This window comes from Triturus cristatus, chromosome 3_1 (genome assembly GCF_964204655.1).
Source record: "Triturus cristatus chromosome 3_1, aTriCri1.1, whole genome shotgun sequence".
Taxonomy (NCBI): domain Eukaryota; kingdom Metazoa; phylum Chordata; class Amphibia; order Caudata; family Salamandridae; genus Triturus; species Triturus cristatus.
In genome coordinates this window covers 222,637,687-222,658,951 of record NC_140583.1, presented here as the reverse complement: position 1 = coordinate 222,658,951, position 21,265 = coordinate 222,637,687, and the positions used below count along the sequence as shown (strand labels likewise).

Below are 21,265 nucleotides of genomic sequence, written 5' to 3'. Positions count from 1 at the left end.
TCCGTAATGCGTTCTTAAGAGAGTGCTCACCACTCCTCCCCCACTCCTCTGTAATAGCCCAGCCCTGCCCCCAATGAGCTGAGCCACGGAAAAATAAAATGATAATAACAATGCCATAGAATTTTATTTTCCATTTCGAACTGCTCACTGAGCAGTGGGGCAATGCTTCTCTGGCTTAGCGAAGGGTCCACCACTGCCCATTGCTGTAGATCTCAAGCACCTGGGAATGCATTGATGATGAAAGCGGTGTTGGGAATTGACTGATTCAATCACTGTGATTTCCGCAGACTATTTGAGCTTCTTTGCACCCAGCTCCGATCTTCACAGCAGTCTGTGTACGCCAGAGTCCAGCACCCAGGGTGTACACGCTCTGAGCTCTGTTACTGGCACTTGTTTTTGCAATAACTGAGCTGTTCTCATAAGACTTACTGCGCACCAGCAGTTGCCATGACAACGCAGCCCTTAGCGCAGTGTATTACCAAAGTTCACATAACCTAGAGGAGAAGAAGGTTCGAACTCCCACGGCTAGACGACGGACCAACCTGAGACGAACAGGGACTAGACACAGTTGGACGCATCATTAACCTCGAATGTCAAGGACCATCAGTGGTTAAAGTCTTCACACGCCTGCAGTCAGACTGAAGCATAGCATTCAGCACATGGCAAACCCGGAAGTGCTCCAAATGTCATTAAAGCTCCTGTTTTGTAACTTTCCCTTCCCTTAATATACACAGAGATATGTGAGCTGCGACTAGAAACCCTGATACTCTAAAACAGTATTGGTTAATATGTCCCTGAGATGCCACATAAAGCAGAAATAAAGATCCGTCTGGAGATAATCCATTCAAGGATGAGGCCTAAAGTGAAGCTTGCCTCTCAATCAACAAATACCTCCTGGACAAAGATGTCGGAACAACCCAGGATCAAACTGTCACGAATGGTCTGTAGGGCAGAGAAGGACGTCCACTTTACAGATATGGCACCTTAATACGAGGCGATGTCTAGGCAGAAGCCTCATTTCACATCACCGCAGTCACATAATCATCCACGTATTGTGTAGAAGCTGTTATAACAATATTTGAAAGGGACTAACAATATAACGTGACCCGACTTTTGATGATAAAATAAAACAATGTGCAAAAGCTGCGCAGAAGTGACAACCAGAAGAGAGGAGCAGCTGCCATTCATCTGACTGCACATGACTGAGAAGAAGGCTGCTGGGTGGTTCCTTGGAGTAGCCCTAAATATTGTCCTTCTGTACCACAGTCATTCACCGTAAGAGGCATTGTGTCTATGCTTGCAAGTGGATCTAGCCTGTATTTCTTCTCTGTGAAACTGCAGCTACAGGGTAATAAAAATAGCATAGGGGTGAAATACAAGGGAAAACTGTATACCAGAAATAAAGAGATCCTGTCCGTCACTCTTGGACTTCACTTCCACTTTTAGTTTGGAAAACAGAATGTTTTCTTTAGATAACCCTCACCCACCAGGGTTTCCCCTTGGTGGCATGCTTCATCACTGGGTGTTTCCCATTCCACTGCGGAACGGGCATGCTGCGACCTGCGTGTTACGTGGGAGCACTTTTTGGTGTTGTTTTTAATAGATGAAAAAATGATGTAAAGAAAATAGGAGTGGGGGTTCTTTTTGTAAAAGGTGTAAAAATACCCGTCTATTAGGAAAAATAATGTTATTCGTACCTCTAGCCGGTATGGTTAAAAATGGGGAGAAAGTGAAACTCAGTGGAATGATGTTCCTGAGATTCAGAGGTCTACATGTTTCAAGGCCTATCCCAAGGCTTTTCTTCAGGACCAAGGATTACTACTCCCTGATTTCACTCCTGTCAACACTCTAGTTGTAAAGCCACTGCATGCGGAAAAAGGTAGCGAGAGGCTCTCTTTGTTTATGGTTAAGTTCGATTAGAGGACGAGTCCTTTTTGTCTATCTCCTCTGATTCCCCACTTTGATTTATATAAACTGTATGCCAGGAAATATAAACTCCTTGTTAGAGTCGGGGGTCTCCGGTTGGCGCAAGGTTGCCCTTGTGTCAAGCAGGAACCCTCTCCTCCACGTCAGGGCGCAGGATAACCCCTCGCGAATGACCCTTGCTCACCCTCTAGGTGCGTGGCGTGAGCAGCCAAGGCGATTCCTCAGGCGTTGTTGGTTAAGCACTTACAATCATACACACAGTAAATACATCAATCCCCCCAGAGACGGACACCAGACTTGGATATATATAAAAATACGCTTCTTTATGTAAAAATAAGGATATATATCTCAGCAGACTTATCACAAGACCAATAACGTTTTCGCTAGGCCACCAGGTTGTAAAGCAGGCAAATGTTCTTTGTTCGCAGTCTCAAATAGGTTCTTTGCAGTCTCTTGCAAATGTTACTTGTGGTTCCAGTACTCACAGAGATCGGCTCCTGCGAACGGGGAAATAAGGCGTTGCGGGCCCCGAGCCCGATACTGGAACTTCTTTCGTGACGTGGAGAGTCGGCACAGGTCGGTGCGACTCTCAGCTTGGGAAGTGTTCTTGGGTCCTCAATCAGCAGGTGTGGGCACGTAGGCAGGCGCGGCCAGTGACCCTTTAGCACGGCGGTGCCGGAGGGTCTCCACAGCGGGGGCGGCGCGGCCTGAGATGTCCGGGGATAGCGAAGCGGGGTCGCAGGGCACGGTCAGTGCAGCTGGATGACCCGGCGTAGATCACAGTCGTCGGACGGCTTCCGGCGGGAGGGGTGATAGCGCGGTCAGCGCGCTCCAGTAGCAGGCAGTGACAGGGATGCAGGCGGCCTGGCCCGGGGACAGAGAGCGGCTCTGAACGGAGCGGGGCTCTCACGGGTTTGAGGCAGGCAAGCTTCTGAGTGTCACGGCCCTAGGAGGGGCGATGAGGGGCGCAGTCTCTTTCCAGCGGGATGCACACACGGCTCGAATTGGAGGACGAGCAAAAGCACAGAGAACCCACTGGTCCTGGGGTTCAGTTCAGGGGGCAAGCTCAGATCAAGCCCTTGGAGAATGTTCAAGCACAAAGTAGCAAAGTCTTTTCAGTAAGTCTCTTCCTCTCCTTTCTCAGCAAGGCAAGCAGCAGGCCAGCTCCTCCAGCGTCTTCTTCTCCTTCTAGTCGGGCAGAGGTTCTTTGTGGTAAACAGGATTCTGATTTCTTAGGAGCCAGGCTCCTACTTTTATACCATGATTCTTTTGTTCTTTAGCGCCAGGGGGCCTGGGCCTGGCTCAGTCCAGTTCTGGAGCACTTTGTTATGGTGACTCTGCTCTTTCCTTTCAGCAGCAGGGCAGAGACATCAGCCGCTCCACAGGGGGCGGCGCCGGCTTTGTGGGGGCAGAGCACAGTTCTATTCAAGAGTCAAGGTGTACTCCTCCCACCCATCCAGGTGTCACCTCTCTACCCACCACCTGGCAGCCAACCTGTCTCTGGGGATTCCCCAACCCTGCTCCTTACTGTTGCCAGGCAGAACACATACACACAGCAGAGGCGGACTGAGATGGTCAGGTCAGTAAATACAAACTTTCTAAAAGTAGTATTTACAAACCCAGGATATTAAAATAAACTTGGCTACAAGAAGTATTTTATTATTCTGAGTTCAGGCATACTAAACTTGACATTCTACCATGCTCTATGAGTCCACTGGGGTCACAGCGTGTAGCGACTCCAGCAGCCCATTCTGGCCTATGGAGAGCAGGTAGCCTTCAATAGTGAAAAACGAAAAGGGCTGTAATTCACTACTAAGACATGCCCCACACATTAGGGCATGTCCTACCCTATGCCTACAATGCACCCTTCCCATGGGCCTACCAGAGGGGTGGCTAATATGTAGGTAAGGGAAGGTTTAGGGACTGGCAAGTGGGGGCACTTGCGCAGTCAGCGCGACAGTCCCAGACTGCACGCAGGGTCTGCGGTGGCAGACCCTAGACACATTTTACAAAGCCGCTTTCTGTGGGTGGCGCAACCAGCGCTGCAAGCCCACCAGCAGCATTGGCATTCACAAGCCCTGGCACCCCTGGTGCACTTTACTGGGGACTGACAGTGAATCCAATAAACCAATCAGGGACATCAATTACAGGTACACTTTACTTAGGGAGCACTGGCACTGCGGCACAGATTAGCCGTGGCGCAGTGCCCTGAGCGGACAACACCAGCAAAACAATCGAGGCACACCATCAAAAAGTGGAAGGGAAACTCACGCCAAGGTGCCAGGTCTAACACGTGTCCCCTCCAGCTGAAATATGGGGAGAACTACCCTTGCCCAGGGGGTTCCTCGTCACTAAGGCGGAAATACCTGGACAGACCGTCAGCGTTGGCGTGATCTGTACCAGGACGGTGTTCCACCGTAAAGTCCATACCCTGTAGGGAGATGGACCACCTCAACAGCTTCGGGTTCTCACCCCTCATTTGCATCAACCATCTGAGGGGCCTGTGGTCTGTCTGAACCCGGAAGTGAGACCCAAACAAGTAGGGTCTTAGCTTCTTCAGCGCCCAGACCACAGCAAATGCTTCTCGCTCAATTGCACTCCACCTACTTTCCCGTGGAAGTAACCTCCTACTGATGAAGGCTACGGGTTGGTCCCAGCCCTCCTCAGTCATCTGTGAGAGAACAGCCCCTACACCATGCTCTGAAGCGTCTGTCTGCACTAGGAATTCCTTGGAGAAGTCAGGGGCCAAGAGCACGGGCGCCGTGCACATGGCAGTCTTCAGGGTGTCGAAAGCTTTCTGACAGGTGTCAGTCCAAATCACGTTCCTGGGCTGCTTCTTGGAAGTCAGCTCTGTCAAGGGGGCAACAATCGTTCCATAGCCCTTGACAAACCTCCTGTAGTACCCAGTGAGCCCCAGGAAGGCCCTCACTGCGGTCTGCGTCTTGGGGGGTTCCCAAGCCAGGATGGTCTCAATTTTGGGTTGCAAGGGTGCCACCTTGCCACTCCCCACTTGGTGTCCCAAGTACACCACGGAACCCTGCCCGATCTGGCACTTGCTTGCCTTGATCGTGAGGCCTGCTCGGCGCAGAGCCATCAACACTTCCCAGAGGTGGCGCAGGTGTTCGGGCCAGGTGGCACTGAACACTGCGATGTCATCCAGGTAGGCGGCACTGAACGCATCCAGCCCAACCAGTACCTGGTTGACCAACCTCTGAAAGGTGGCAGGGGCATTCTTCATCCCAAATGGCATGACTCGGAACTGGAAGTGCCCATCTGGTGTAGAGAATGCTGACCTCTCTTTGGCCCCCTCGGTCAAGGCGATCTGCCAGTACCCAGACGTTAAATCAAACGTGCTGAGGAACCGGGCAGCCCCCAGCCGATCAATGAGCTCATCAGCTCTGGGGATGGGGTGCGCGTCAGTCTTCGTTACTGAATTGAGTCCTCTGTAGTCCACACAGAACCGGAGTTCAGGTGTGGCTCCCGGCGCAGCAGCTTTGGGGACCAAGACCACGGGGCTGGACCAAGGACTGCTGGAGGACTCAACCACCCCTAGCGCAAGCATTTTGGAGACCTCCTCCTTAATGCAAGCTCTGACCCTGTCAGTTACCCTGTAAACCTTGTGCTTCACAGGTAAGCTGTCTCCTGTGTCCACATCATGGACGCACAAATCTGTGACACCAGGAACCAGGGAGAACCTATCGGGAAACTGCCCCAGCAAGTGGCGGCAATCTTCCTGTTGTTCGGGCGTCAGGGTGGGTGAGAGGTTAACTCCATCCACTGACCCATCTTTCTCAGAGGCCACTAAGAGGTCAGGAAGAGGCTCGGTCTCCTCTTCCATTCCATCATCAGTGGCCAGCAGCATGCCCACTTCGGTCCTCTCTAAGTGGGGCTTAAGGCGGTTAACATGTAGGACCCTCAAAGGGTTCCTGGGAGACCGCATGTCCACCAAGTAGGTGATAGGACTTTTGCGCTCCACAACCTCAAATGGACCTGTCCACTTATCCTGAAGTGCACACGGCTCCACTGGGGCCAAGACCCACACCTTTTGTCCAGGTTGAAGCTCTACCAGAGTGGCATTCCGGTCGTACCACCGCTTCATCTCCTCCTGGCTGGCTTCCAGATTTGCCTCAGCAAGTTGCCTGAAACGCCTAGTCTGGTTTCGGAAGGCCAGCATGTAACTATATACATTCTGGGGAGGTTTCCTGGGAGATTGCTCCCAGCCTTCCTTTACCAAACTCAGAGGTCCTCTTACCGGGTGACCATACAGAAGCTCAAAGGGGCTGAACCCTAGAGACTTCTGTGGCACCTCTCGGTAAGCGAAGAGCAGGCATGGCAAGAGGACGTCCCACTTACGCCTCATTGGACCGTCCAGGCCCATGATCATGCCTTTGAGGGTTCGGTTGAATCTCTCAACCAACCCATTTCCTTGGGGGTGGTAAGGAGTGGTGAACTTGTAAGTTACCCCACACTCCTTCCACAGGGATTTCATATACGTGGAGATGAAATTGGTCCCCCTGTCGCTCACCACCTCTAGAGGGAATCCCACTCGGGAGAAAATTCCCATCAGTGCCCGTCCCACCACGGGGGCCGTCACTGTCCTCAGAGGGATGGCTTCAGGGTACCGGGTGGCATGGTCCACCAAGACCAGGATGAACCTGTTGCCCAGGGCTGTCTTGGGGTCCAGAGGCCCCACAATATCAATACCCACTCGTTGGAATGGCGTACCGACCACAGGGAAAGGTTGCAGAGGAGCCTTGTGCTTCCCTCCGCTCTTACCACTTGCCTGGCAAGTCTGACAGGTTCGGCAGTAGGAATCTGAATTCTTGTGCATTTGGGGCCAGTAAAAGTGGGTGACAAGCCTGTCATAGGTCTTGTCCATCCCCAAATGTCCTGCTAACGGCACATCGTGAGCCAGCCCCAGTAGGAAGGTTCTGAACTTCTGGGGTACCACCAGCACACGGGCTGACCCAGGTTCAGCAGCCTTAGGCTCGGAATACAGGAGGTCACTCTCCCAGTACACGTAGTGTGTTTTGGCCTGAACACCATTGGCCTGGTCTGCAGCCTGCTGCCGCATACCCACGAGAGAAGGGCATTCTTTCTGCTCCCTGCAGAATTCCTCCCTGGAGGGACCTCCTTCTTGCTGCCAATGGGTCAGCTCAGGCAGTTCTCCCAGTTCGGCAATCTGTTCCCCGGTAGGCTCCAGAGCATCCCCCTCAGAGTCTACTTCCTCCTGGGCCGTGGGAACTTCGGGGCCGGTTTCCCGCGCCTCCTGCGCCTTCTCCCTAAGGCCGGTTCCTGTACCTCTCCCTCAGGCTCCAGGACCCTCTCAACACCCCTACTGGCTGCCATGGACCGGGTGGTCACGCACGCCCAGTCGGGCAGACCCACCATCCTCAGATGCGTGGTCTTCTCCACCTTTTCCCAAGGGGAGCTCTCCAGGTCGTTCCCTAGCAGACAGTCTACAGGCATGTCAGTTCTCACAGCGACTTGTAGAGTACCAGAGACCTCCCCCCACTCAAAGGGAACTTGAGCCATTGGACAACGACTCTCTATGTTGTCAGCATTGACAACCCTACAGTAGGCATTGGGTACAATCTGCTCTTGAGACACCAGGTGTTGCCTCACCGAGGTCACGCTGGCTCCTGTATCTCTAAGAGCCTCAACCTTTTTTCCATTGATGGTCACTACTTGCCTATATTTCTTAGTGTTAGAGGGTAAGTAAGTTTCAGGGACCATCTCACTGTCTCCTAGCGAGACGAGGGTCATCTGCCCGGGACCCCCACCCTCCTGGACTGCTACCTCCTCCCCAAAGTTAACACTAGCTACTTGCCGGGGTGGAGCACCAGTGGGTGCGGTCTTACCAAACAGGCGACACTTAGGATCAGAGGCAATGTGACCCGGGTCACCACACCTGTAACAATTGAAGGGCCCCTTTGGAACAGGTCTACCTGTCGGGGCCCCGTTCTGCTGCGGGGGTGGGGGAGGCTGAGAACCCTTCTGCTGGTTCCCTTGGGGATTACTTTGGGGGCCTTTTTGGAACCCTTTCTGTTTACCCCTGTCCCCCCCACTCTTCTGCTGGGGACCCTGCCCACCTTTGGCGGAGTCTCCCACTTGACCCTTGTGGACCCTGGTGCTGAGCCAGCGGTCCGCCTCCTCAGCAAGCTTCCTCGGGTTGGACAGCTTGCTATCAATCAGGTGCTGGCGTAGCTCAGGAAAACATTGACTGGACAAGTGCTCCCATGCAATTAAATCAAGCAGCCCTTGATAATCATTCACTTTGCTACCCTTCACCCAACCATCCAGTGCTCTGCAGAAAAAGGTCACATACTCCACATACGTACTCTCAGGGATCTTCTTAGTCTCCCTGAACCTCTGTCTATATAGCTCAGGAGTTAACCCATACCTGGTCATTAAAGCTTCCTTCATATGGGGGTATGAGGTCTGGACTTCTAAGGGCAAATCTAACAGTGTGTCCCGCCCTTCAGCAAGGAACCTTCCCCACAACCCCGCTCCCCAGTCTTTCTCAGGGACCCGGTGTGAGGACATGGCCACCTCGTAGGCTCTAAACCACTGCCCTATGTCATCCTTTCTAAAATACTCCTTCACTACATCTTTGGGGATGTACACCTTGGACTCTACCTGCACCGGTGGAGTGCTGCCACCAGAAGGAGCGGTGTCCAAACTTTTCGCCTTCAGCTCCAACTCCTTCAATCTTATATCATGATCCATTTGGCGTTGTTGTGCCTCCAGGGCCAACTTCTGCTTTTCCATTTCCATTTGTCCTGCCAACTTTGCCATCTCCATTGCATGCGCCCTGTCTGCTGCCCTGTCTGCCAGCTCCTCTGGCGACCGGACTCTGCTGGGCTCCTCAAGGTTGTCGAGTGGAACGATGTCCCCCGCATTCCGTGGGTCTCTTGACTCCTTCCAGGCTCTCAACGCCTTGGTGTACTGGGTCTTCCTCTTGAATCCAGCATGGGGGACTCTGAATTTTACACTGTAGCCTTTCAATTGCTCCATCGTGTAGCCTTCCAGTCTCTCCCAATCCACCTCATCTATTCCAGAAATCACAGAGAGTGCTCTTCCAGCGGAGAGTGAGCTAGGCATGGTTGCAAAAATGGCAGATGTCTCAACAAAGTTCAAAAATGAAAACCTGTGGCTGCGTTACTTGGTCTGCTCTCACTATCTGGTGATTAATAATTCACTGTATGCAAATTACAAATGCAAATCCGGAATCCCACCCGCTGCCAACAATGTTAAGAGTCGGGGGTCTCCGGTTGGCGCAAGGTTGCCCTTGTGTCAAGCAGGAACCCTTTCCTCCACGTCAGGGCGCAGGATAACCCCTCGCGAATGACCCTTGCTCACCCTCTAGGTGCGTGGCGTGAGCAGCCAAGGCGATTCCTCAGGCGTTGTTGGTTAAGCACTTACAATCATACACACAGTAAATACATCAATCCCCCCAGAGACGGACACCAGACTTGGATATATATAAAAATACGCTTCTTTATGTAAAAATAAGGATATATATCTCAGCAGACTTATCACAAGACCAATAACGTTTTCGCTAGGCCACCAGGTTGTAAGGCAGGCAAATGTTCTTTGTTCGCAGTCTCAAATAGGTTCTTTGCAGTCTCTTGCAAATGTTACTTGTGGTTCCAGTACTCACAGAGATCGGCTCCTGCGAACGGGGAAATAAGGCGTTGCGGGCCCCGAGCCCGATACTGGAACTTCTTTCGTGACGTGGAGAGTCGGCACAGGTCGGTGCGACTCTCAGCTTGGGAAGTGTTCTTGGGTCCTCAATCAGCAGGTGTGGGCACGTAGGCAGGCGCGGCCAGTGACCCTTTAGCACGGCGGTGCCGGAGGGTCTCCACAGCGGGGGTGGCGCGGCCTGAGATGTCCGGGGATAGCGAAGCGGGGTCGCAGGGCACGGTCAGTGCAGCTGGATGACCCGGCGTAGATCACAGTCGTCGGACGGCTTCCGGCGGGAGGGGTGATAGCGCGGTCAGCGCGCTCCAGGAGCAGGCAGTGACAGGGATGCAGGCGGCCTGGCCCGGGGACAGAGAGCGGCTCTGGACGGAGCGGGGCTCTCACGGGTTTGAGGCAGGCAAGCTTCTGAGTGTCACGGCCCTAGGAGGGGCGATGAGGGGCGCAGTCTCTTTCCAGCGGGATGCACACACGGCTCGAATTGGAGGACGAGCAAAAGCACAGAGAACCCACTGGTCCTGGGGTTCAGTTCAGGGGGCAAGCTCAGATCAAGCCCTTGGAGAATGTTCAAGCACAAAGTAGCAAAGTCTTTTCAGTAAGTCTCTTCCTCTCCTTTCTCAGCAAGGCAAGCAGCAGGCCAGCTCCTCCAGCGTCTTCTTCTCCTTCTAGTCGGGCAGAGGTTCTTTGTGGTAAACAGGATTCTGATTTCTTAGGAGCCAGGCTCCTACTTTTATACCATGATTCTTTTGTTCTTTAGCGCCAGGGGGCCTGGGCCTGGCTCAGTCCAGTTCTGGAGCACTTTGTTATGGTGACTCTGCTCTTTCCTTTCAGCAGCAGGGCAGAGACATCAGCCGCTCCACAGGGGGCGGCGCCGGCTTTGTGGGGGCAGAGCACAGTTCTATTCAAGAGTCAAGGTGTACTCCTCCCACCCATCCAGGTGTCACCTCTCTACCCACCACCTGGCAGCCAACCTGTCTCTGGGGATTCCCCAACCCTGCTCCTTACTGTTGCCAGGCAGAACACATACACACAGCAGAGGCGGACTGAGATGGTCAGGTCAGTAAATACTAACTTTCTAAAAGTAGTATTTACAAACCCAGGATATTAAAATAAACTTGGCTACAAGAAGTATTTTATTATTCTGAGTTCAGGCATACTAAACTTGACATTCTACCATGCTCTATGAGTCCACTGGGGTCACAGCGTGTAGCGACTCCAGCAGCCCATTCTGGCCTATGGAGAGCAGGTAGCCTTCAATAGTGAAAAACGAAAAGGGCTGTAATTCACTACTAAGACATGCCCCACACATTAGGGCATGTCCTACCTTATGCCTACAATGCACCCTGCCCGTGGGCCTACCAGAGGGGTGGCTAATATGTAGGTAAGGGAAGGTTTAGGGACTGGCAAGTGGGGGCACTTGCGCAGTCAGCGCGACAGTCCCAGACTGCACGCAGGGTCTGCGGTGGCAGACCCTAGACACATTTTACAAAGCCGCTTTCTGTGGGTGGCGCAACCAGCGCTGCAAGCCCACCAGCAGCATTGGCATTCACAAGCCCTGGCACCCCTGGTGCACTTTACTGGGGACTGACAGTGAATCCAATAAACCAATCAGGGACATCAATTACAGGTACACTTTACTTAGGGAGCACTGGCACTGCGGCACGGATTAGCCGTGGCGCAGTGCCCTGAGCGGACAACACCAGCAAAACAATCGAGGCACACCATCAAAAAGTGGAAGGGAAACTCACGCCAAGGTGCCAGGTCTAACACTCCTCAAGTGTCCAACCCTCCTGTCTCACACCGATTCCTCGCTTGGAAACCCAATCCCAGCCACCACTTATCTGTCCCAGGTCCCATTTGCCATTGTGTTAGATCATTCCCAGTAGAGAAAGTCTCTCCATGGACCCCATATTTTTTCAAACTTTCGAGGGCAGCCCGTGACTTGTAGACTGATTGCTCTGCTAGCATACACCAGTCCATGTGTGCGGTCCATTGATCCACATCCGGAGCCTCCGACCCGCCCCTCTGTCTAATAACGTCTCTCCTAGCCACCACCAGTGCTATACTGCGGAGGAGCAAGTTGCGTCGAGGCAGAATCTTATCCCCACAGATGCCCAAGGCAGCCAGTGGTAATCCGACTGAGATCTTCCCCTGTAATCTCCTCCAGTCTGCACACCCACCCCATACAGGTGATCAGCTTCATAAGGTATGCAACAGTGTACCCGTCTGTCCGCCTCCTCTCAGGCAATGTTCGTTGCCGGCCTTCCCCATGCGGTACAGTCTGGTTTGTGTAAAATATGTTTGGTGAAGGATTTTTGTTTGCACCAGCTGAAATCCTGCCCTGATCACAACTTCTAGAGAGTGTTGACAGGCACATCTAGCCTTCCAGTACCCCCACGTTGGACTCCTATTTCGCCCTCAGCCCGTCCCGGGAGGGTTGACTGGCACTCATTAGTATTTTGTAGATCTATGATGTGGTGTGATTGTGCAGGGGTAGTCTCTTCCTCCAAATTCTACAAACTGTCCCTGTGCCGTGCTAGGGCATGCTGCATTTGTGTGTACCTATGAACTTAGGAATCTGCTGATATTGCTTCTGTAGCTCTTCAAAATGGAACACTCCCTGTGTGCCCCTAATGTCTCCTAATTTGGTGATGGCCAATCTATCCCATTGTCTCCATTCCTCCAGTCTTTGTCATCCGCTAGTAGATCCGGATTCCATAAAGGGCTCTCTATTGTGACCTTTCCCTCCCAGTTTAGCATTGGGATTCCGCAGGTCTTGACTTTAAAACATGATGGATGGGTCTCTCGTGCCAATACATCGTGGACAGGTTCTCAGTATTTCATCTAACTTACAACTTTCGAGGGAAATTGAACTCTTATTAAATCCCCAGGTGGGACCTCATATCAAGAAATTCTGGGTCAATCAGTCAACATAAAGTCAGGTAAAAAGAAAAACTGACAAGTTGCGGTATCCCTCCATAGGTAGGCCTTGGGACATGCCTCAGGACCCTGTCAAACCTGCTATCGTGCAACTGCCATGCTACAGCAGTGCTTGTTTTACCAGCTAGAATATGCCACATCCACCCTCCTCCTCCAAGGTTATAATCGCCTGGATCAGTGTCAGGGCCAGCTTGCTCATCTCCCAGCCACGGTTGACCACAGCACTAATTAAATGTTATCTCATCCTGTCCTTCCCATGTATGAGGGCTCCACACAGCAACGGTGCCCCACGTCGCCAAAAAGCAACATTTTAACACTTTACATATTAAACAATTGCACAATTAGCGCTTACTTGAATAGTAAATGTAGTTTTTCATCAAGTTGGTTCAGATAGTGCTGTTCATCTCTAGACACGTGTTTCTGGATTTCATGAAATCATTTTCTGTTCTCAATTGATAAATGAGGAAATCCAGAAACCCTTCAGCCAGCAAGCTGACGAGCTTTGAAGATGCACCTGTGTGGCTGTGAGTGGTACTGAGACATTTTAAGACTTTGGCAGCATTTCCTGCAACCCCAGAAAAATAATTTTCTGTTCCCTACTGATGAAGGATGTACTCCAGAAACACGTGTCTAGAGATGTCTAGCACAATCTGCACCAACTTTGTTGGTAAACTACAGTTAATATTGAAGTAAGCTCTAAATGTGTACTGCATGGGAAACAACCTTTACAACACAGTCATTACATCACACTACCTTTACATAGCAGTCATTACATCGCAACATCCTTTACATCACATCTCATTACAACGCAGCCATTACATCGCATGTCACTACAACGCATGTCATTACAATGCATGTCGCTACAACGCAGGCATTACATCGCAAGTCATTACATTGCATACCATTACAACGCATAGTACCCTTACACTACCCAACACTTACCCTACTGTTGCACTCACTGGAGTTAGAAGAGTAATTTTTACCCCTACACTATCCAACACTTACCCTACTGTTGCACTCACTGGAGTTAGAATAGTAATTTTTACCCCTACACTATCCAACACTTACCCTACTGTTGCATTCACCGGAGTTAGAATAGTAATTATTACCCCTATACTATCCAACACTTACCTTAAATGCGATGTAATGGTATGCATTGTAATGGTATGCGTTGTAAAGGTATAATGCGATGTAATGGATAGCACTGTAAAGGTAGTTTCTGAAAATGCGATGTAATCGAATGCGATGTAAAAGAATGCATTGTAAAGGATATTGCGATGTAAAAACTGCGTTGTAAAGGCATACATTGTAAATGTATGCGTTGTAACGTCACACATTCGTACTGCATTTACCATAATGCAAAAGGGGTGAACTGTGCTGGAATGTGAGGCAATGTGCTCGCAACCTCCCTTCTGTTTGAAAGGCTCCCTTGAGCTAGCAAGCGGACGAGCTTTTGGAGACACACCTGTGCACCTGTGAAGACTTTGGCAGCATTTCCAGCAACCTCAGATGAAAACTGTGCTGGGATGTGAGTCAGTGTGGTCCCAACCCCCCTTCAGACTTTGATTTGTATCCCTGCCCGCATTGAAGTGGCCAGGGAAACAGATCAAAATATTGCTACCACCCAGAGGGAGCAACATTAGTAGCTGCTCTCTCTGGGCAGGAGCAATGCCGGATCCCACTGTATGCAGGAGTTGGCTAGGGCTATAGGGGCCTTAGGACTCTCCCTATGGGCCTCAACAAATGTGTGGTGGGTGTCCTGGGTGAGCACCAGGGTACCAACCTTTATTGATGTTGGGGCCAAGGAATGGGGTCCACGGGGCCAATAACGGCTCGGGGATGGGGGCTGCGCAGCCCACCCCCCCCTTATTTAAAGGAGTAGCCCTGGGGGATGGGGTCTGAATGATCTAACAAGGCTCGGAGATGGAGCCACATTGCCCCCTTCCCCTTTAATAAAAAACATTGGCCCTAGGGAATGAGGCCCCATGGCCTACTAAGGCTCAGGGAGGGGGGCCCACGGCCCTTCCCTTTCATTTTAAGTAATGGCTGTGGGGATGGGATCGCCAGGGCCTAATGAGGCTCGGAAAGGGGGGGCACGCCACCCCCTCCCCTTTAACAAAAATTCAATGTCCTGGGGGATGGGGTACCCAGGGCCTAATAAGGCTCAGGGAGGAGGGATAAGCAGACCCCTCCCCTTTCATTTAAAAAGGCCAAGGTGGATGGGGTCCCCAGTGCCAAATGAGGTTCGGGGTGGGGGGCATGGAGCCCTCCTCTCCCTTAAAATATAAATGTCCCTGGGGGATGGGTCCCTAGGGCCATAAAAGGTTCGGGGAGGGGGACCACGTGGCCCTCCTCCCCTTGAAAAAAAAGGCCCTGGGGGATGGAGGCACCCAGGGGTAGACCCTGTGGCCAACCCCTCGCAGCGCACGGCTGAAGGCCGTGTGGGGTTGGCTGCCTTTGTCAGGTGGGGAGGGGAATATTTATATATGCCCAGCTATGTCACGGAAAATGCAAGAATGTATTGATAGATATGCAGAAGTCCATTCTTCCAATTTAATGTGAAGAAACTTCGAGTCCGCAGAAATGAAGTTCCCTAATAAATTGGTCTTAGGCAGAAGTCAGTGTCTGTCGGAGCACGGTACGCTCATTAGGTATGGCCATGGTCTGGTTGCCTGTGGCGACCAGTGCCCATCCTCATGGTCTGCAAGCTCCTGGCATCCAGTTCATCAAACTTTGCTGCACTGGCAATTTTTAGCACGGATAGGAAGAAAAATATAAACGGCCCGGTAGATCCAATGATATATGTGAAACAAGGGCTAGTGATACAGCAGGCGACTTTAGGAATTTTGTCTAGTATTAAATTATCCCAAAATATTGTTTTTATTAATTTATTAACCTGGCTTTTGCCCCCATGTGGATCTATTTCTGACATTTGCATCCTCAACCTTTCTCTTAGTGACATCTAGTAGTGGACTTACATGTCCCTGTGCGAGAAGGACGTATACGACTAAAAATACAACTGCAAAGTTACTACTCACACCTTTGTAGGTATATTTTTGTTATCAATCTGCCAAATGTAATTCAACAAAGCTTAGAGACAAATCTGTTGTGCCTATGTAATTTGTAAGTACAAATTGTAAAGATTAGCAAAACAGACATCACATTAAAAATAAAGCACACGCACCTGACGACCATTACTGGTGGCATATGAATAGAGCCCGCACCCTGGGCTCTGCCCGTTTCACCTTGTGAGGGACGGAACGGGTGTGCGTGTGTGTGTACATGTAATGTCATGAAGTGTCCAAGTGTGTTTAGAGTAGAGTGAAGTGTGAGATCAGTCATGTTTTTATATTTCATTAATAATCTACACTGGTAACTTGCATCTATTATGCTAACGTTATGATTTGTATGGCTATCCCCAATGTCTGAAGTTATGACACACATACACCCAACCACTCCCACCTGGGGTTCAGTAACAGCCTTGTGAACCTTGATCCACTGTAAACAGCTTTGCAATGAGACATGGTGTGGCTTTCACTCACACACTGCCCCCTGGTGTGTAACAAGAATACATTGCATTTTGCCACCTCCTGCACCATACCACCTCCTCCCTGTGCCCACTGAAGATTACTGCAATCTACTCAACGTGGTGCAAGTCTCAAACCCATTGCACTTAAAAAAAACACACTTGGTCATAAGTGCTGGAGCTCAGCTATACTGGCAGCGATTAAAAAAAGATTTGACCCTAAATAAATATATATATTAAGATCATGCAAGCACCACACTTCAAAAATGTTTTATTGAAAACGTGTTCCAGCTGCACCGGTCCAAGGGGGATGCCACGCTCCTGTAAACGTGTTTATTCAACACAGTTGGGAATGCCATAAACCTATAGACACGGACAGCATTTTTCAACTAATTATTTCTGTTCCCTTTGCGACCCTCTTCAAATGGACCATTTGTGAAGCGATCTCTTTCTGCATAGGCCGCATGGCAGGTTGCAACCGAGTCGCACATCAGATGCTGTGCAATTTGCACATCCTGGTTTGGGAACAGTGATTAGTCCATTAGACCCTTAGTTCCTGTTGTAATTTATAAGGTTTTTAGTTCTGTAATCACTACGGACTATTGAGAACTAGCTTCTGGAACTAATGAGAATGTAGGGGTACCGGATTCATGGGTGGAATCTGCATTGATTTAATCCTCAAAAAGGACAAGGGCTAGGGAGCAGGGTTCTCAGAGGCCCATCTTGTTAATTAGCTCCAACATCAATATCTTCTAAAATACCTGTGACATGTTTCAGTATGGTCATTACTAAGATTGTCTTGCCCTGGCAACATGCATTCATCCCCGGCATACACGTTTAGATGTGGAGAGGTACTTTTTAGGGATTCTATTGCAGACTGTCCCTAAGGTGGATTTCACAGAGCTGAAGGATTAAACAGAAGTGCTCAAGGGTGCCCTATATCGCCTTTATTACTTTACCTTTATTGAAAGCCCTATGTAAGGCACATTAATTCTAAAGTCTCTCAAACTAGTGGTACTCAATGATATTCTGAGCACAATTACTTACTTACAAATGATGATGTGATATTTATGGATTATGCCAGCTTTTCTTTTGCTGATAAAAAAAGGGATGCTTCTGTGTTCGGGCCCATTTCCTGCTATCACTCTACAAGTAATAACATTCAATGTACCTGCAGTAATGATATTGGCTAATTTGGGTAATAAGAACACCTGCTGAAACTGTGTCTCACCCCGACGAAAAATCGGGAGGTCTAATCAGTCTCTTAGGGTGGAACAATATCATCAAAATGATTTTACTAACATAATTCTTATATCCTTTCCTAAATGCATTCTGAGATTAGATTTTCATATCAGCATTTCTTCTGGGGGTATAACAAATCCTACAGGGCTTATCTGTGTTTTTTTAATTGTGCTGTGGGCGGGGGTAAGTGGAGGGGGCAACCCACATTAATTACATCAGTTTCTGACCCCCGTACTATTTTCAATATTTTCAGTGTGTTGGAACTAAAGTCACATGTCTGCTAAGAATCGCTCAGCCAAGCTATTATGAGGGGTAAAACTTAAGACACTTGGGACCTTCTATAGCATATGCTGGGTATAGCATAGAGCTTGTATACTTACAAAATACGCAATGTTGTACGCAAGACCTGGGTTGCAGGGTGCTGCAACAGGATGGGCTGTTACAAACTGGTAAATTGTATCACACCAGAGGATTACACTGGTTTATGTAGATCCAGTAAGATATGTTAACCCAAAAACTGGTTTCTTCGAGGATCTTTAAGTCTGTGACTTTTTCTACAAAAATGAAGAGTGAAATCTGGATACTGGACATACTGGTCTAACTGAATTACTCCACCGCGATCAAAGGTTCATAAAGATATATGCACCGTGCAGTCTTTTTTTTTCTTTTTTTGGCTCTATGTACAGATCAATTAGCTGACTAATCCTGGTTCTCATCTCTGACAATTGATTAGGAGAGCAGAACAATAATCCAATATATTACATAATGTCTTAATCTTGTAATTATTGTATTTTTCATAATACAATTACTGGAATCCACAAGCCATTAGGCTTACAATTTCTTTCAATCAAGTAGATTATTTTAGATCACCTTAGTCCATAGAAAAAGTACGAAATACGAAGTTTTAAACAGCATACTTTACAATATTCAGATTTCAAACTACTCGAATGCTTTATACAAAAAGATTGATTTCAACTGAACACCATTAGAAGATCAATCACCTCTTCATCCGGCAAATGCATTTTCTATGATTTCAAATATGCATTTATTTGCACATCAACACATTTCCTAATACGCAATTCCCAAACAAGTGCCATTCAAACAGTTGTCATGAAAAATACGACAGGTCGCTTGTTGAGTGTACCAAGTGATTTCAGCACTTGTACTTGAGTGTGTATGTTAGGAATCACTGCTTTATAGCTTTCTAAGCTCCTGTATTTATTCTGCTCCCTTTCTATCAACCTAAGAAGTGTGGTCTCAGGAATCAGGATGTGATTTGTTGGCAGCAACGCTGAAGACACATTTCTTTAAAAAACACTACACCATTATGCAATGAAAAGATTTGAAATTGTATTAAAAATACGTTTAATATCATTTGAAATATGCATTGATTTGCACATCAACACATTTCCTGATGCGCACTTCACAAACAAGGGCCATTCGGCACAAACCCAAAACAACTACAAGAGTTGTCATTGAAGATGCTGCAGGTCACTTTCGAGTGTACCAAGTGATTCCAGCACTTGTACTTGAGTGTGTATGTCAGAATTCACTGCCTTATAGCTTTCCAAGCGCCTGTATTTATTTTGTACCCTCTCTATAAACCTAAGATGTGTGTGTGGTGTCAGGATGGGATTTGTTGGCAGAAACAATGAAAACACAACTCTTTAAAGAACACTACATCATGATGCAGTAACAGTCCACTTCCACTCTCAGTAACAACTACCCTGGCAATCACATGTTCACTGCATCTTAGCCTTTGACCAGTACATTGCTCAGTACTCATGGTAGAGAAGACACAATGCAGATGGGACAAATTTGTGTTAGGAATTGTAAAAGCTCCCATGTGAATATCCGATGGCACCTTTCAGGCCCATGCATGACAGTGCACACCGTGGGCCAGCTGGGTTGTAAACTGGGGGCCCACAACCTAATCAGGCTCTATATTCTCCTTCTATGGCTTGTAATAGCTGATAGATACGCACTGGCTGCTTTAAGGTTCATGGAAAGGGGAGCAAGGATATAAGTTGCAGTTGAGGATCTAGTGCAGGAAAAATGAGTTTTCATAATGTGTTGCATAAAACATGCATCAGAAATGTGTGTGCCATCTCTGATGAATCTGCCCTCTAGGCTCTTTTAATGCAACAGTTTTTTTAAGAGTGAAAGTGTGTTAAACATATTGTTTGAAAAAAAACCTAAGGTTGGGAATCATGCAGGGTCCTTCTTCACCTACCGTGAAAACTCTGTAATATATGTATGTATTTACTTATAATATAGAACTTCCGCACAAATATGGCTTTACATATAATTCCGCATAACCGAAGCGATTTTAACAAAGTTAAATAAATAAATAACAGATGGTTTGATAAATAGTTGAGTAAACCCGAAGTGCGGATGTTTGTCTATGGTGAGTGTACAATGCAAAATCATTTCCCGCAAGCAATCTAGAGGAGGGTTTGAAATAAGAACTTGACTGCTAAGCATGCGGCCAATGCTAATATTTAATTACAGAAATGTTAGCACGTGGACTAAATATTCTGTTACAATACAAAGAAGAAAACAGCGAGATGAATATTGGTACCTGAGGAAATCTGGTGCTTTGGAAATCATGTTTTCAAAATCCGCAAAGGCTAGCTTCCCATCTCCATCCATATCTGCCTCTTCTATGACTTTTTCACAAACCAGGGTCACTTCCTCTTCCTCCAGCTCTTCGCGTGTCACCTTATTAAGGGTCTGCTCCAAGTCAGACTTGCAAATATAGTTATCCGTGTTAAAATCTACCAACAAAAAACAAACAAGATGAGGTCATTTGTCAGATTAGGCACACTCTCAAATATCAACATTTATTCAAGGAGGTGCTAATCTGATTAGGAAGATATATATATTGTGTCTGCTTGGAAAGAGGGAAGTAACGCGCTAGATTTATTAGTGAATTTAAATGAAGTTAGGAAGAATTAATGTGTCTTTTGGTGTTGAGTAAACTTAATAATTATATTTTTAATATATGGAAATTATTTGAAACATATGAGGATAGTCTTTGATTCCGCATTAGAGGCGTTATTCCTTGTATATATTCATATACAAACAAGGAAAACATGTAAATTATTTGAAACCTATTGGTATAGTCTTTGTAGTCTTTGATTCCACTTGAAAGGTTGTATTCCAAATATATATATATATATACACACACACACATCAAACCAACAAAGTTGCCTGCTGTAGAAAAGGCCCAACATCTGAACATGCCTGAGCCGCGGAAAAGTGCCCGGCTGCTTTTCTAGCAGTTTTGTGGGAGAAGCCAACCTGCATAGCCATTTAAGCATCGGGAGCCGGTATTGAAGGAGTAAACAGCTGGAGGATACCAAGGCACTACAAATACCACAGGCCACTGGGGTGGCAATGCTCACTGAGGCGGGGGATATCAGACCTATGGTGGTGCCGAGAACATTGTCGCTCATTCTGTGTTCAAGCCGCGATCCCCAGAAGAAGTGAGAGATCACGAAACACGTCCGGCAGGATGGTTGACTTTCAGTGGGCCTGGCTGTTTCTCCGCATCGCTTCCTTCAATAAAATTGTGGCAGATACTCACCTGATGTTGGGCCTTTTCTACAGCAGGCAACTTTGTTGGTTTGATTGGAAGCGGCTTGCCCGAGCCGCGGAAAAGTGCCCGGCTGCTTTTCTAGCAGTTTGTGGAGACGCCAACCGGTGTAGCCATTTAAGCATCGGGAGCTGGTATTGAAGGAGTAAACAGCTGGTGCGGTATACTGCAGCCTCGCACCGCAATCCACTTGGATTTCTATTTATTAATATGAACTTGACTGAATGGCAGCTCACTTGAGGATACCGAGGCACTACAAATACCACAGGCCACTGGGGCGGCAACGCCCACTGAGGAGGGGGATATCATACCTATGGTGGTGCCGAGAACAT

At 48.5% G+C, this 21,265-nt stretch overlaps 1 protein-coding gene across 1 annotated transcript in view; it reads right to left on the bottom strand.

Moving 5' to 3' along the window:
- The window catches only part of CIB2 (calcium and integrin binding family member 2), a 489,646-nt gene that overhangs the window by 53,530 nt on the left and 414,851 nt on the right, over window positions 1–21,265 (bottom strand). The window contains exon 5 of the mRNA XM_085646306.1: window positions 19,917–20,112. Within this exon, the coding sequence (XP_085502432.1) occupies window positions 19,917–20,112 (196 nt within the window). The remainder of the gene's footprint in view (window positions 1–19,916; window positions 20,113–21,265) is intronic.